This window comes from Rhodamnia argentea, chromosome 4 (genome assembly GCF_020921035.1).
Source record: "Rhodamnia argentea isolate NSW1041297 chromosome 4, ASM2092103v1, whole genome shotgun sequence".
NCBI lineage: Eukaryota > Viridiplantae > Streptophyta > Magnoliopsida > Myrtales > Myrtaceae > Rhodamnia > Rhodamnia argentea.
The window spans coordinates 22,732,402-22,746,647 of record NC_063153.1 but is presented as its reverse complement, the minus strand read 5'-3'; the positions used below and the strand labels follow the sequence as shown (position 1 = coordinate 22,746,647).

General features: G+C 37.8%; 1 protein-coding gene and 1 long non-coding RNA gene across 2 annotated transcripts; one reads left to right on the top strand and one right to left on the bottom strand.

The window, feature by feature from the left end:
• The first annotated feature begins 2,077 nt into the window (after positions 1-2,077).
• LOC125314800 lies at positions 2,078-12,932 on the top strand. Its single transcript, XR_007198232.1, has 2 exons — positions 2,078-2,449; positions 12,848-12,932. It is a non-coding gene; the product is annotated as an uncharacterized LOC125314800 (long non-coding RNA).
• LOC115740557 (probable caffeoyl-CoA O-methyltransferase At4g26220) lies at positions 7,753-9,748 on the bottom strand. Its single transcript, XM_030674059.1, has 6 exons — positions 9,682-9,748; positions 9,345-9,426; positions 8,975-9,054; positions 8,627-8,771; positions 8,422-8,553; positions 7,753-8,148 (listed from the first exon to the last, which is right to left on the bottom strand). Exons 2-6 carry the CDS (start codon positions 9,411-9,413, stop codon positions 7,858-7,860), a joined length of 717 nt encoding a protein of 238 aa, XP_030529919.1. The 5' UTR covers positions 9,414-9,426; positions 9,682-9,748; the 3' UTR covers positions 7,753-7,857.
• Positions 12,933-14,246: the final 1,314 nt, after the last annotated feature.

Sequence of the window (14,246 nt, the reverse complement as noted above, 5' to 3'; positions counted from 1 at the left end):
AAATGAAAGTCACTCAGTGTATCCTGAAGATAACGAGCAGAGGGGACCCTTTGGACAACCCTTTACAGGAAAACGTTTGCCTAACAAATCCTAGAATTTTTTGGCATGTGATACAGTATTCAATCATTCTAAAATGATCTTATCAAGCTTTCAAGCAATACTAACCATGCAAAACCGGTTTTTCCAGCATGGATATGCTAAATTCTAGCTTTCCAAGGATTTGCACTTGTTGTTGGCCCGGGCAAAGTAAAACTTGTTTTGTGAAAGGACTGCAAATGGTCTAGATGAACTAGAAAAAAAGGAAAAGGAAAAGCTTAGTGAAATTCCAGTCATCAGAATTCACAAATAGATATAATTCCCTGGTTCTTGAAGTTTTAGGAGACACACGGAAGAAGCAGACAAGCGCGCGCACCCTGTGACATCGTGTTGCAGCAAGTAGATTTTAGTCATCCATTTCTCTGGTTTATCCTTATACACCATTTAGTATTAAACAATCCTTCATCTTAACTGTTGGTACGGATCTCAGTTAAAATAGTCTAATCTTTCGGAGGAAAATAAAGAGATGGGAGGGCTGACTTTTGAATCAAGTGTGAACTCTCAGTTGCAATGCACTAGAGACAGAGATAGTTTCTGTCAAAGAGTTTTCTACTTTCAAGAAACACAGAGATTCAGGTCCAGTAGATCATTGTGACGGTTTCCTAAGCAATCGCCGGGCACGTCATCATGCTGTTATTTGTTGTAGTTAAGTTAATCTATGTATTGGAAAAAGAAAAGAAAATATTTATTGTGAAATAATGTGGAAGTCAATTTAAGGCTAACGTGAGATGAACGAAATACCAGAAAAATCAGCGAGGAATGATAAGGACACCAGAGATTTGCTTGGTTCGGTCAATCTCGGTACCTACTACACAGGAGAGCCGCCTGACAAATAATCGGGATGAATGGGAAGAATACAAACTTTACAATCTCTCAAGTGTTTCCCAGCCCTAAATTACATCCAGAACATCACAACTTCTCTCAGAAAATTCACATGGAATACTCACGAAGAGAAAATTCTAACATCCTCTTGTTTGACCTCTGTGATGCAACCAAGGAAAATTCTGTTCTAATTTGACTTGCCGACTCAAATTAGGAAACCAAATAAAACTAGGAATCAAACTCCAGCAGGAGAGTATATCAATGATTTTTTGCTTGCGGGGATGGAAAACCGTTAGTCCTACTTGCATTTGAAATTCTTTGACGTCTCAAATTGGAACACAACTTAGCAAAGTCAACTGGGCATATCATGGAAGATGTAGGAGATGTCAGTTTTGTCAGAAAGAAATCATGGACTCACAAGACAAGTTAAAAGCAATTGATAAGTAAATTAGATCGCCTACGCTTGTGACTAGATGATTGGCATGTGCGCTTCAATAATTTTGCAGTACTTCACGATGAGATCTTATGCCTGCAATGTGTTCTCTGCCTTGATCACATGTTCAACCTGATAGAGGAAGAGCAAACTATTGATGATCTACTCCTCCATTACATGCATCTCAACCATCATTTATACTCATCAGATATCAAGGGAAAGTGCCAGAGAGAGCACTATATTTTCGAACCGACAATGTAATGTCGGACTTGTGAAAGTGAAACATCAGCAAGTATATAATCAATACGTGCCTTACCCCAGATTCATGAAAAGTTTGCCTAGTTTGAGATGCAAAGATCATCTACCGTCAACTATTGCAACTTCAACCTAAAGTATCTGCAAACACTCGAAATTATCCGGACATATCACATGCACCTGTATTCCAGCAGTTTGGTCCTGAAGGGTCTAGAGCAACAGCGCCACGTCTCCTAAGCTGCTTCACGTGGATTTCTTTCTTGTTCTTCAACAGCTTCATCTGTGAAACCGCAAGCTTTAACAACGTTTTGCAGCAACGAGAAACATTAAACATATTTACGCCAAACACTCAAAACTCTTCTTGATCTGTGTGCAAAGATCAATCCTTTCCTGAAGTATTTGAAAACCCACAAAGCTTCAAAGGCGAAAGAGCAAAGAATCTCAAACAGAAACATTCTTTAACCGGAGAGAGAGAAGATTATTACCACTTTGCAGATTTGAAGCTCCTCCGAAGAAAATTCACTTTCAACATTCTTTCTTGAAACTTAATAATTTAAAAAAGGAGGGCAACCATGCTTGGTGTGCTTGCTTTTGGCAAATTAAGAGACTGAAACTCTTGTATAGAACTGTTGTCTCTTCCTGTTCTTTCTACCAGTGATTAATACGAGGGACTTCAGTCTTATCTTATACTCAAAAGAAAGAAGTGGTATTTGTATCGGTTTTTTTAACTTTCTAGGAACTGCAGTCAGTAATAGGATCTTGTCCAGCAACGGAAATAACTGAAAGGACCAAGGTTCTTCTCTACACAGTATTATCGTGTACCATATAATCTGTTTATTTTTCGTACATTGATCAAAACAGTGTTTGTAGAATAAATTTGGCATTTTATAATTGATATTTTGTCTTGTTTTGTTCCTTTAATCAAAGAACAATTGAGGTCTCTTTGCAGTCAAAGTTCCACAAGAGAGCTGAATACGTTCCATCTGAATATATAAGTTTGCTATGCGTTGAGGCAATTACATAGAACCGGTAACGACAGGGAAAACCGCGAAAAATGATTTGTCGTAAACCCACAACGTTCGAAAAAGTAATGTTGAGATTTTGTCTTAATTAGGCTCAACCCACAGAGCAATGTCCTCTTCTGCAGAAAAGAAGACAGAAACCACGCCTGGCGTCCACATACAACCTCGTAGGGCGGATTTACATATAAATTGGGAGATGAATTAGATAACATCTAAGCGATACAAGCGATCCTTTTTAAGTAAATATTTTGGAAAATATTCATTTTTCGCAAAACAAATGGGGCGTAAACATGACAAAAAATTATAAGTGTGTGTACTATGACAATGATATACTGCACAATAAGACATAATACGATCGAATCAACATTTAGGAACAATGATATCAAATCATTGCTCAAACATAAAATCCAGATGAAACTTGGTGATGAATCAAATGCTTGTCAAACGACCGTGTGATCGACATAAATGTACTTGTGGAATACCAAGGGAAGCTCTATGGTCCGGTCTAGCAATTTACAGGACTGGTCCTGTGGGCAATCTAGACGGTTGGATCAGCTGGAAAAAAAAAATTCAGCCATCGGATGATTTTAAAAGGACACTGAGTTACGAACAACTAATGGAAATTACAAACATATGACAGGCATAAAATTACTCACCGACTATGCCTTTATGTTTACAAACTATGAAGGAATGTCGCGTTCAAGGAGGTAAGTTACCAAGGATATGTAATCAAAAAGGTTTGCGACAAATTCAGGTTGATTAACAGTCTTTCGCGAATGATTTTAGGATGCTCGGATATTCTACCTATGATAGATGCTAAAAGGGATGAAGAACCTCCTAGAAAATCTACGGCCCAAGAAATTGTAAATGCTCTTATTACTGAAATTGCAAGTATCCCAATCCATTATGCAGAAGAGTATGGATGGTGAAAGATTTTATGGAACCTCAGCCAACTGCTTTAAAAGCTTAAGCTGATAGAAGAAAGAAAATCTCCTGCTCCGATACCATGAAAGATTTTATGGGACCACAGCCAACTGTTCTAAAAGCTTAAGCTGATTGAAGAAGACATGGTTTAATAATATATATTCCAACAGATGGCATGGATGGATTCACTTGCCTCATAAGTGCAGAGACAGCTGACATTGTTTGAAAGCGCATTTCGTCAGTAACTCAAGTATATGCGCACTAAAATTTTAAGTCTGGACAATTACATCCTTGTTCGTGACCAAAGGGTGGTACTTGACTTTCCAAAACTCTTTGGGGGAAGAAACTCAAATATTGCAGGTGCTGGATCCAGTAATGCTAATCAAGACCAGCCTGGAGGACTTCCTAGGGTGGATGGACAAGAGCCAAATGGTGATTCTGTTTCCCCTGCTAACAACCCAAACCAACCTCCTTCAACCTAAATCTGCTTGTTCATTCAGTTTTTATTTTCTGGTGTTGGTTTGACTTTTTGTTGTTTGATTCGGAAACTGGTTGTTTTTTGTTTTTGATGGATCGATGTGTACTCCCATCATAGCCTTGCTATGGCTTGATAGCTATCTTGGTATTATAATAATAATAATAATAATCCTGTGGCTCGCTACATTTCTTTTGTTCATGACAAAACAAGGGGAGAAGATGCCCCCATTAATCGGTATATGCAGGTATCAAAGTGCAAATGCAAGTGTTATAGTTGATGAAAAACTACAACAGTGATATTCTTCTAAACTCTACTTAATCAGAATCATACTCAGAATCTATCTTCACACTTACATCTCTGAAAGTATCTTGATTCATAATCGTAAATGTCTTATTCTTATCTTTTCAAATTAAAATATGCTTACGAAGTTTTGTCAACATAAAAAATGGGGGAGATTGTTGAGAAAACCTCCCTCAAGATGTTTTGATTCCGACAAAACTATCATATGTTATACAATCTAATAGATACTCTTAAGTGTTTATCTCGGGTATTACACGTAAATGGAGAAGATTGTATTGTTCTTAATTGGTGTTAAGACTCAAGACTTAGGTCATTGCATATTTATTATTTGTTTATGAAGGAGTTGAATTATGTCATCTAGATTAAGTGGAATCTCACTTATGTAGATTCAACCACACCTTTGAAGAAAACTTATGTGCGAGCATCAACGAAGACTTTATCGAGCTCATATTACACATGATTGGAGCAGCTTATATTGATCTTAATTGGTATTCGGACTCAAGACAAGGTCGTTGCATATTTGTTATTTGTTTATGAAGAAGTTGAATTATGTTATCTAGATTAAGTGGAATCTCACTTATGTAGATTTAACCACACCTTTGAAGAAAACTTATGTGCGAGAGCATCAACGAGGACTTTATCAAGCTCATATTTAGTGTTCTATTCTGTTTAGGCTCTAGAGACTGTTTCATTTTCTGAAGACTATTCAAAATTTGCAATATATCATTTCCAGATTGCAAAGATTCACAAACGACAAATTTCCATTACGGCTAAGGTGTTCATGAAAGTTTGTAATCTTTGATTGATAAGATAATTCTACAACAGATTAATAGAATATTTTTTTATTGGAAATTATCTTCCAAGAGACAAAACAACTTCCTTATTTGAAGAACTCCACTTATGAAAATCGAAGATTTAGTTGTATCGATGATTGAATTTGAGGGGTTCAGATTCAACCCGAACCGCCATAAAATCTTCTTGAGATGCAGTCTTGTTCAATCAAGGTAGGACCTATCCAACAACTAGTTTGGAGGTAAAGGACCATAAAAGGAGATCCATGGTGCTACTATTATGAGTGATCAGAATCATCAATTTCAAAGTGCTAGAGTGCTTCAGATTCTATACTTGTTCTGAAAAGCTACATACTATATTCTTTTAGTGGCTTTGTAAGAGCGTGAGAGTGTAATCACTTGTAAACCCTTATTTATTCATCTAGTGGAATCCAGCCTATCGGCTGTCAGAGTGAGAGAGTGGACATTGGCTTGATCTATGCAAAACCACTATCATCATCATGTGCAATTTTCTCTATCTCTAAACTCTTCCCTTTGTGTTTGATAGAGCATTGCATATTTGCGTTCAGAATCACATACTGCATATATTCAAATGCTGAATCGAAGTTTAACTTGACTTGATTCTTTAATTCTACGGTTTCTAGTCAAATTTGTTTAAAATCACCTATTCACCCCCCTCTAGGTGATATTGCTAGATACAATAAAAGAAAGTGTGTTTGGAGCCGTTTCAATCCTCTGCTTTAAAAAAACGTGCCTTGTCTAGAAAAAGATGTAGCTCAAGACTGACAGAGATTGAGCCAAGATGAAATTCATCTAACTGGTAATGTTTCCTTTTCCCTTGGCAGGACGAAATTCATGGAAGGGATCGCTTCTCGGATTTATATTGGCAATTCTAAGGTGTGGGAAACAAATTCCATATTCGAACACATGATAAACATGCCCAAGAAATTCTTGAATCACTGATCGAACTGGGTATATTATGCCTCGAAAACAGAGAAAACGAAAGTGTGTTTGGAGCCGTTTCGATTCTCTGGTTACAAGAAACTTGCCTTGTCCAGGAAAAGATGTAGCTTAAGACTGACAGAGATCGAGCCGAGATGATGAATACTAGCAGCCTTTTAGGCTTACGCTTCCCGCAAAACGATTCGGAATTTATACGCAGTTTCTGATTTCTCATTCGTATGTTTCGATCAGATCCATCTAGAACGTGATGCATCAGACCCGGACTGAGACAATACAATCTGGTCTTTTCAATACACAAAGTCACAGTCAGACCGTTACTACTATTCTTCTAACAAAGTTACCCGTAGCACAATTGTTATATATCCAGTAAATTTATTTTTAGGCTTACTTTCTTTGGAATATGAAAACATAAATATTTTTATTCCAACATAAATATTTGCATTATGGCAGGCCTCGAATTATGAATGGGCAGCATCAAATATCAAACATAAACATAGTTCACTTTTCTCCGAATTTGGGGACAAAAATTTTCTTTGTTTTCAGTCGTACATAAAATCGGATTCATCATCTTCTTCTTTTGACAATAATGCAATGTCAAAGGCATGCAATCGTGAATAAATTATGATGTAGAAAAAGAACCAAAGTAATCTATATAATGTAGAGAACGAATAAAGTGATTGAAAAGGTATAGAAAGGTCGGGCTCCACACTTGCAAAAACATTATTATAGAGTTTGTTCGGTCAATTTTGTTGCGTTCGTGGATGGTAAAATTTTCTTAGAAATTAAATAGGTTTTTCTGATTTTTGCATGGTGACATTCGCTTGTATATAGCAGGGAAAATTATGGAGAATGCCCGGATAGTTCGCGGGCAAGGTTTGTGCAAACGTGCAAGGTCCGTACAGGCTTGGCTCTTAGAAAGCCTAACAAAAGAAAGTCTAAATTTTTAGGTGGAGGAACATTGTATACATGTGAAGAGCATATAGATATCCTAAAGAAGTGAGTGCGGGATATTTCAGCTAGAAAAATTAGTTCTTTTTTATCGCATAATGCACGCTAAATTTTGGGCGAGGGAGGATTTTCACTAATGGTTTTTTTCTTCCAAAACAAAGAGTAATGAAGATGATGAAGAGGAGAAAGCAAAAGGAAATATTCTTCAAGTGAAATGGCGGTATTTTATCTAAAACAGCAGCTTTTCTTCCTGCTATTCGGACCAGGTGGTAAAGGAACTGTTTACAAAGGTATGCTGGAGGATGAAAGAATTGTGGCTGTCAAGAAATCATATGGAAAGGTCGCCAATGCGCGGGGTGACTGGAGCAGTTCATGGATGAACTGGTCATCCCGTTGCAGGTTAATCATTGAAATGTGGTCAAGCTATTGGGGTATTGTCCGGAGACGCAACTACCTTGTCTGGTCTATGAATTGATCCCCAACAAGACACTTTGCCGGGGCTTTTTCTTACTTGCGTTCTTCTGCATCAATACCGATTTACCATCGAGGCATCAAGTCGACCAACATAATGTTGGACAACAAGTGCAGGGCGCAGAGAGCGGACAAAACGAACCAGTACACTCATTATGTATTAATGTTTCTGCAGTAAATATTTATTAATCATCATTCCTGGAACTTTCTGAATGTTGTGGTTATTACAATAGACAAGACACATGTGGTTATTACAATATACAAGACAAGAACATGCCAAAGATATAAGTAGTTATGGCGTATGCGATCTCCTTGCTGAAAGAAACAGTTATGTGGGGGTCGAAGTATAAAAACTCAGTGAAGTCTCCAGCAGATTGTCATCCCGTCACCTATCGAAGCATGACAAATTTGGACGCGAGCATCGTTGGCCAGTAATTTGTTGAACTCAATCAGCCAATTCCGACCCTCCTTATATTTCTCTCCAACTGCAGATTCGGGCATGGCAACTGTTCCTCTCCAGAGGGTGTTGTCATAGATGGCTAGTCCGCCCACTTTGACCAGTTTCATCAACCTCTCATGATAATTCAAGTAGCTGACTTTGTCTGCGTCGACAAAGGCAAAGTCAAAGCTCCCCTCGTTATCAGGCTGCAATATGTTTCATCATGTCAATCCCAATCAGACTTGATAAAACAGAGGAAAGAATAACAGGTGATCGTTACCCAGAATGCGACACAAGTAGTAAATAGACTCCATCAAATGTAGACAACATAAAATTTTGTTTTGTACGCAGGTATATCGTATTCTGAAGCAAAATTAGCCCACTCTATCAAAGTATTTGCATATATAGCATTTCTTCTAGGATATATGATGCCGTAAGAGTAAACTGCATAAACTAGGAAAGGCTACTAAATGACTTACATTTTCCATTAAATCGTCTAGAGCTCGCAGAGCCTCGGAATTAATGAAGTCGACTTTGTTCTCTACGCCGGCCTTCTTGATAACGGGAAATCCCATTTCATAAGCCTCGCGATCGACATCTATGGCTATTATCTGCAGCAATTGTGATTAAATGAGCAAACCAATCAAATTCTTTTATTGTAAAGCATGATGATTGCTTGGAGACCTTGCCATCCTCAGGAATTGTTAGGGCAGTGAGTAAAAGAGAGTATCCGGTGAAGACTCCGATTTCAATGGTCCTTTTAGCATTGATAAGCTTCAGTAGCATTGCCATCAGTTGACCTGCATCCGGTGCAGTGCCCATCCAATACCTGGATATCAACAAATGAAAGGAGAAAAATGTATATCCCTTGTTTACTGTCAGGGGGAAATATCCTCCTGGAAGCAGTGTTAATTACAAGATGTTTCAATTATATGACTCCTTATATTGAATGAAAGCATTACAAGTCAGAGTCAGCAACTGTATCATAATGATACGGACGCTTAGCTAGGGGACAGAGAGAGAGAGAGAGACCTTGGATGGCTTGCAGAAGCTTCTCTTAACTCCTTAAGAGGCACTGGTTCATTTGGGTACACACTTGTGTCCAAAATGTACTGCCAAATTGAACATATGCATGGAAGCAAAACTTTAAGAAACAATGGCAATCCAAGAGAAGGTAAAGAACCCTGCACATTAGCCGTATTGGATTCGACTCATATTCAGCTCAACCTATTAGGATCGGCCTAGGGGAAGTGCTCGACAAAACCCTGAATGGCCTGCTTTTGACAGAGATCGAAGGGTTGAGCTTCTTCTGGAGCGTGGAAGGACGAAACCCAGCTAACTTACCATTTAACCAAAAAGAGGTAAAAGAAATAGAGGATGTAAATGACAATAAATGGAGTACCTGATACAGCTCCTTACTCTGCAACAATGCCTTGTCATAATTTGATGCTGCTTTCAATTTCTCTTCCATTTTCACTCTTTCCCTAGGAAAATGAAAACTTCTTACCCTGTCAAAATGCGTATCCCATCAAACGAATGACTCCAAATGACCACATGTTCCCTCTTGACGAACATATTGGTGGTTGCCACAGCACATAATCAACAAGACTACAGACTGTGCGCATAGTTTTCACAGATATATTTGTCATGAAACATGACCGCGATTCGCTGCAAGGAGTCTCCTCTACTGATTAAATGCCTCGTCTATGAAAGCTGTAAATTAGAGGTTGGAACTTGCCTTACTGAAGCTTTGCAAACTAGCTCTGCCTATTGATGGTGAAATGCCCTCCTGGAGTTGATGGAACTGTCAAGTTCTCTTAGATTCTATGGATGCTGACTAAATTGGTGTTTTATGGACAAGGATTATTCCTTCACTTTAAAAAAATATAGACAATATGGTTTCGTGGAGTGTCTGATTCATCTTCCTGGTAGTTGACTTTGGCATCCTATAATATGTAATCTCCTTGGTACTATTTTGTAGACCAGTTCGTTCAATCAATGGAAAAAAAAAAATGCGAGGACTATCTCTTTCCTACATAGTTCGATGCGGGCGCCATGTGCTCTGATAAGTAACTATCTGTTAACCTCGTTCTAGGGTTCACACACATTCATTTTTCTGAAAGCATCAGGATATTTTGTCAATTATCTTCTTTTCTGCTTTTCTAGGAAATTATCTGTTAACGATAGTCATAGGAAATAATGAATTAGAGTACGACAGAATCAAGCTTATCTTTATCAGGTGAAGACAATTCTTGAACTGCATTCTGAAGATATTTTATTCGATTCGATTCATGTTTCTGGTTCCACAAGAGCAACTTGCAAATGCATTATTAGACGGTGAAGAGTTCATCGGCCTACAGCTTCGGCGATTGAGACAGATCATCAAACAAATTAACGGTTGCATTCCTGTGTACTGTTGCCTAACTATCATGCAGAATACGTTTTTGTTGAATCCTAAGCGAAAACAATGTATTAGAGCAGATAGCAAGATATAGTTGCTAATCAGAATATTGGGATGAACTTGATGGAGAATGTTTGGTTGGCAAATCAGTACCGACGAAGAAATTTTTCAGGGCCGTATAGACCATAATGTTCTTAATGATACGATTAATCTGTAATCTAAGTTCAGAACTTTAGAGAAAAGATATAAAGCAAGACAACTGCACTGCAGACCCAAATGAAAGTAACTCAGGGCATCAACCTGAAGATAACGAGCAGAGGGGACCCTTTGGATAACCCTTTACAGGAACACATTTACCTAACAAATCCTAGAATTTTTTTTCCATATGATACAGTATTGTATTATTCTAGAATGATCTTATCAAGCTTTCAAGCAATAATAACCATGCAAAACCGGCTTGTCCAGCATGAATGTGCTATCCTGGCTTTCCAAGCATTTGCATTTGTTGTTGGCCCCAGCAACGTAAAATTCATTTTGTGAAAGCACTGCAAATAGTCTAAGATGAACTAGAAAAAAGAACAGGAAAAAATAAGTGAAATTTCAGTCATCAGAAAGACATGATTCCCTGGTTCTTAAAGTCATAGGAGACACGCAAGCATGCGCGCGCAGCTGCAGACATTGTGTTGCAACAAGTAGATATCAGTTATCCATTTCTCTGGTATATCCTTCTTTTATACGACAGTTAGTATTAAACACCCCTCCATCTAAACTGTTGGCTTCGGATGTAAGAAAGAAAGTCTAATCTTTGGAGTAAAATAAAGAGATGGGAAAGTTGACTTTTGAATCAAGTGTGAACTCTCGGTTACAATGCACGAGAGACAGAGATATCTTCTATCAAGAGTTTTCTACTTTCAAGAAACACAGAGATCCAGATCCAGTTAATCATTATGAGACTGCGTACTAAGCAAAACGGGCACGTCATCATGTTGTTACTTGTTGCAGTAAAGTCAACCTATGTATTGGGAAAAAAAATATTTATTCTGAAATAATGTGGAAGTCAATTTAAGGCTAACGTGAGACAAACAAAGTACCAGGAAACTCAACGAGAAATGACAAGGATGCTAGAGATTTACGTGGTTCGGTCATACAATTGCTCAAGTGTTTCCTTGCCCCATGTTACGGCCAAAACATGACAATTTCTCTCGGAGAATTCACATAGAATAGTCATGAAGAGAAAACTCTAGCATCCTCTTGTTTGAGATCCGCCATACAACCAAGGAAAATTCTACACTTATACGTTCTAATTTGACTTCCCAACTCAAATTAGGAAACCAAATAAAACAAGGCATCCAACTCCAACATGGAAAGTATTTCAATAATTTCTTGCTTGTTTCGGATGGCAAACCATTAGTCCTATTTGCATTTGAAATTCTTTGACGTCTCAAATTGGAACACAACTTAGCAAAGTCAATGGGGCATATCCTGGAAGATGTAGGAGATGTCAGTTTTGTCAGAAGAAATCATGGATGCACAACGCAAGTTAAAAAAGGCAGAAGTCGATGATTGGCATGTGCGCTTTGATAATTTGGTAGTACTATACGATGAGGTCATATGCCTGCAATGTCTTCTCTTCCCAGATCACTTGTTCAACCTGAGAGAGGAAGAGCAAACAATTGCTGAACTACTCCATGAAATGCATCTCAACCATGATTTAATACTCATCAGTCATCAAGGGAGAGTGCCAAAGAGAGTATTATACCATCGAAGATACAATGTAATGTTGGATTTGTCAAAGTGAAACATCAGCAAGTATAGTCCATATGTGCCTTAACCCGGATTCATGGAAAAATCTGCCTAATTTGAGACGCAACGATCATCTACGATCAACTATTGCACCTTCAACATCAAGTTTCTCCAAACACTCAGACATTCGGGAAACTATCCAGACATCACATGCACCTGTATTTCAGCAGTTCAGTCCTGAAGGGTCTCGAGCAACAGCACCACCTCTCCTAAGCTGCATCGTGTGGATTTCTTTCTTGTTCATCAACAGCTTTATCTGTGAACTACAAGCTTTAACAACATTTTACTGCAACGAGAAATATCAGACATATTTACTCCAAACACTCACTTAAACTCCTCTTAATCTGTGTGCAAAGCACAATCCTTTCCGGAAGTATTTGAAAACTCACAAAGCTTCCGTGCCCAAAAAGTAAAAGAGCAAAGAATCTTCAAAAGAAATATTCTTTACACACACACAGACAGAGGGAGAGAGGGAGAGAGAGAGAGAGAGAATTATTACCACTCTGCAGGTTTGAAGCTCCAATGAAGAAAATTCGCCTTCAACATTCTGTCTTGAAGCTTGATTATTTAGATACGATGCTTGGTGTGCTTGTTTTGGCAAATTGAAAGACTGCGACTGTTGTATAGAACTGTTTTCTCTTCCTGTTCTTTTTTACTCCTGACTAATACAAGAGACTTCACTTTCTAGGAACTGTAGTAAGTCATTATTCAAAGCAGTGTTTATAGAATAAAGTTCTGTTAACTTAAGTTTGGCATTTTGTAATTAAATTGATCTTGTTTCCTTAATCAAAGAACAATTGAGGACTCTTTCCAGTAAAAATTCCTCATGAGAGCTGAGTACGTTCAATCTGAAATTATAATCTTTGCTATGCGTTGAGGCAATTACATAGAGCTTGCAACGACAGGGAAAACTGCGAAAAGATTTGTCTTAAAACCAACAACATCCGTAAAAGTAATGTTGAGATTCTATCTTAATTGCGTTCAATCAATAAAGTAATGTCGTCTTCTGCAGAAAAGAAGACGAAACCATGCCCAGCATCCACTTACAATCCCTTAAAGATGGATTTTCATATATATCGAGTGATGTATTAGATAACATCTAAGCGATACAAGTAATACTTTTTAAAAAAATGTGTTACAAATCATTCACTTTCCGCAAATCTCGTGATAAGCATGTATACTTAGACAATTCATAGAAGAAAGGGTACACTGCATGATAAGACGTGATACGAGTCAATATTCAGGAACAAATGATCAAATCATCCCTCAAACACAAAACCCAGATGAAACTTGGTAATTTGCATACGACTGCGTGATCAACATAATTGTAGCCTATCATTTTGCATTGATCTTTGCATACACTACCTCGAGAGTCAGAAGAAAGTTTACTGCCATAGTAGGCTCTCTCGTGCAATTGTTGGCTAACGACAATAATATAATAAGCATTTCCTCATTTTACGTGTAGTTTCTTTGACTTATGATTCATTCCGATTAAGCTTCCTTTCTATTAATTTGGAAGTTAGGTGAAATTTTTGAACTAGAACGTGCTACTTTGAAATCCGGTGGTGTCTTTCATAGCAGTCCAAGGGGCTGGTTCATTTCATTAAATAGAACATAATTCTGAGCATGTAGAATGGAATATAATGAAATAGAGCCACTTTGAGGTTCCCTATGAAAATGGTTAGTGAACTCTAATTTTCCTTCTCCGAACGAAACAAAAAACTCTGTTTTCCTTTCAAGAAAAAAATATCTGTGAAAGGTAATGAAGAAAGTAAAAGGTTGTGAATGCTCATGAAGAAAGGCAAGAATTGCATTTTGAATGAAAACTCAAAATGCAAGTGAATCGCTAGAGAAACTCACGGCAAAACAAATTTGTGGCTTCTCTGAACTGATTGTAGGAAACATATCAAATGAGTGTTTTATCCAAGTGAACCCCAATCAGTCTCAGAATCTACACAAAATTAAGAATAAAGCGACAGCTGATCTGCTGCTCCTGTAAGATTACTGCTTCTACTCTGGAAGATTAATACTTCTACTCTCAGAAGTGAAGTGAAAGCAATACACTGCGTCTGACTCTTATCAGATTGCACAAAGAGAACC

What these genes read in the sequence shown, in the direction of transcription:
- LOC115740557 (XM_030674059.1), bottom strand. Translation starts at nt 9,413, where the DNA reads ATGGAAGAGAAATTGAAAGCAGCATCAAATTATGACAAGGCATTGTTG. An exon ending in GCTTCTGCAAGCCATCCAAG is followed by an intron (nt 8,772 to 8,974) that starts GTCTCTCTCTCT and finishes GTTGATATCCAG; the next exon opens with GTATTGGATGGGCACTGCAC. An exon ending in TAGACGATTTAATGGAAAAT is followed by an intron (nt 8,149 to 8,421) that starts GTAAGTCATTTA and finishes AACATATTGCAG; the next exon opens with CCTGATAACGAGGGGAGCTT.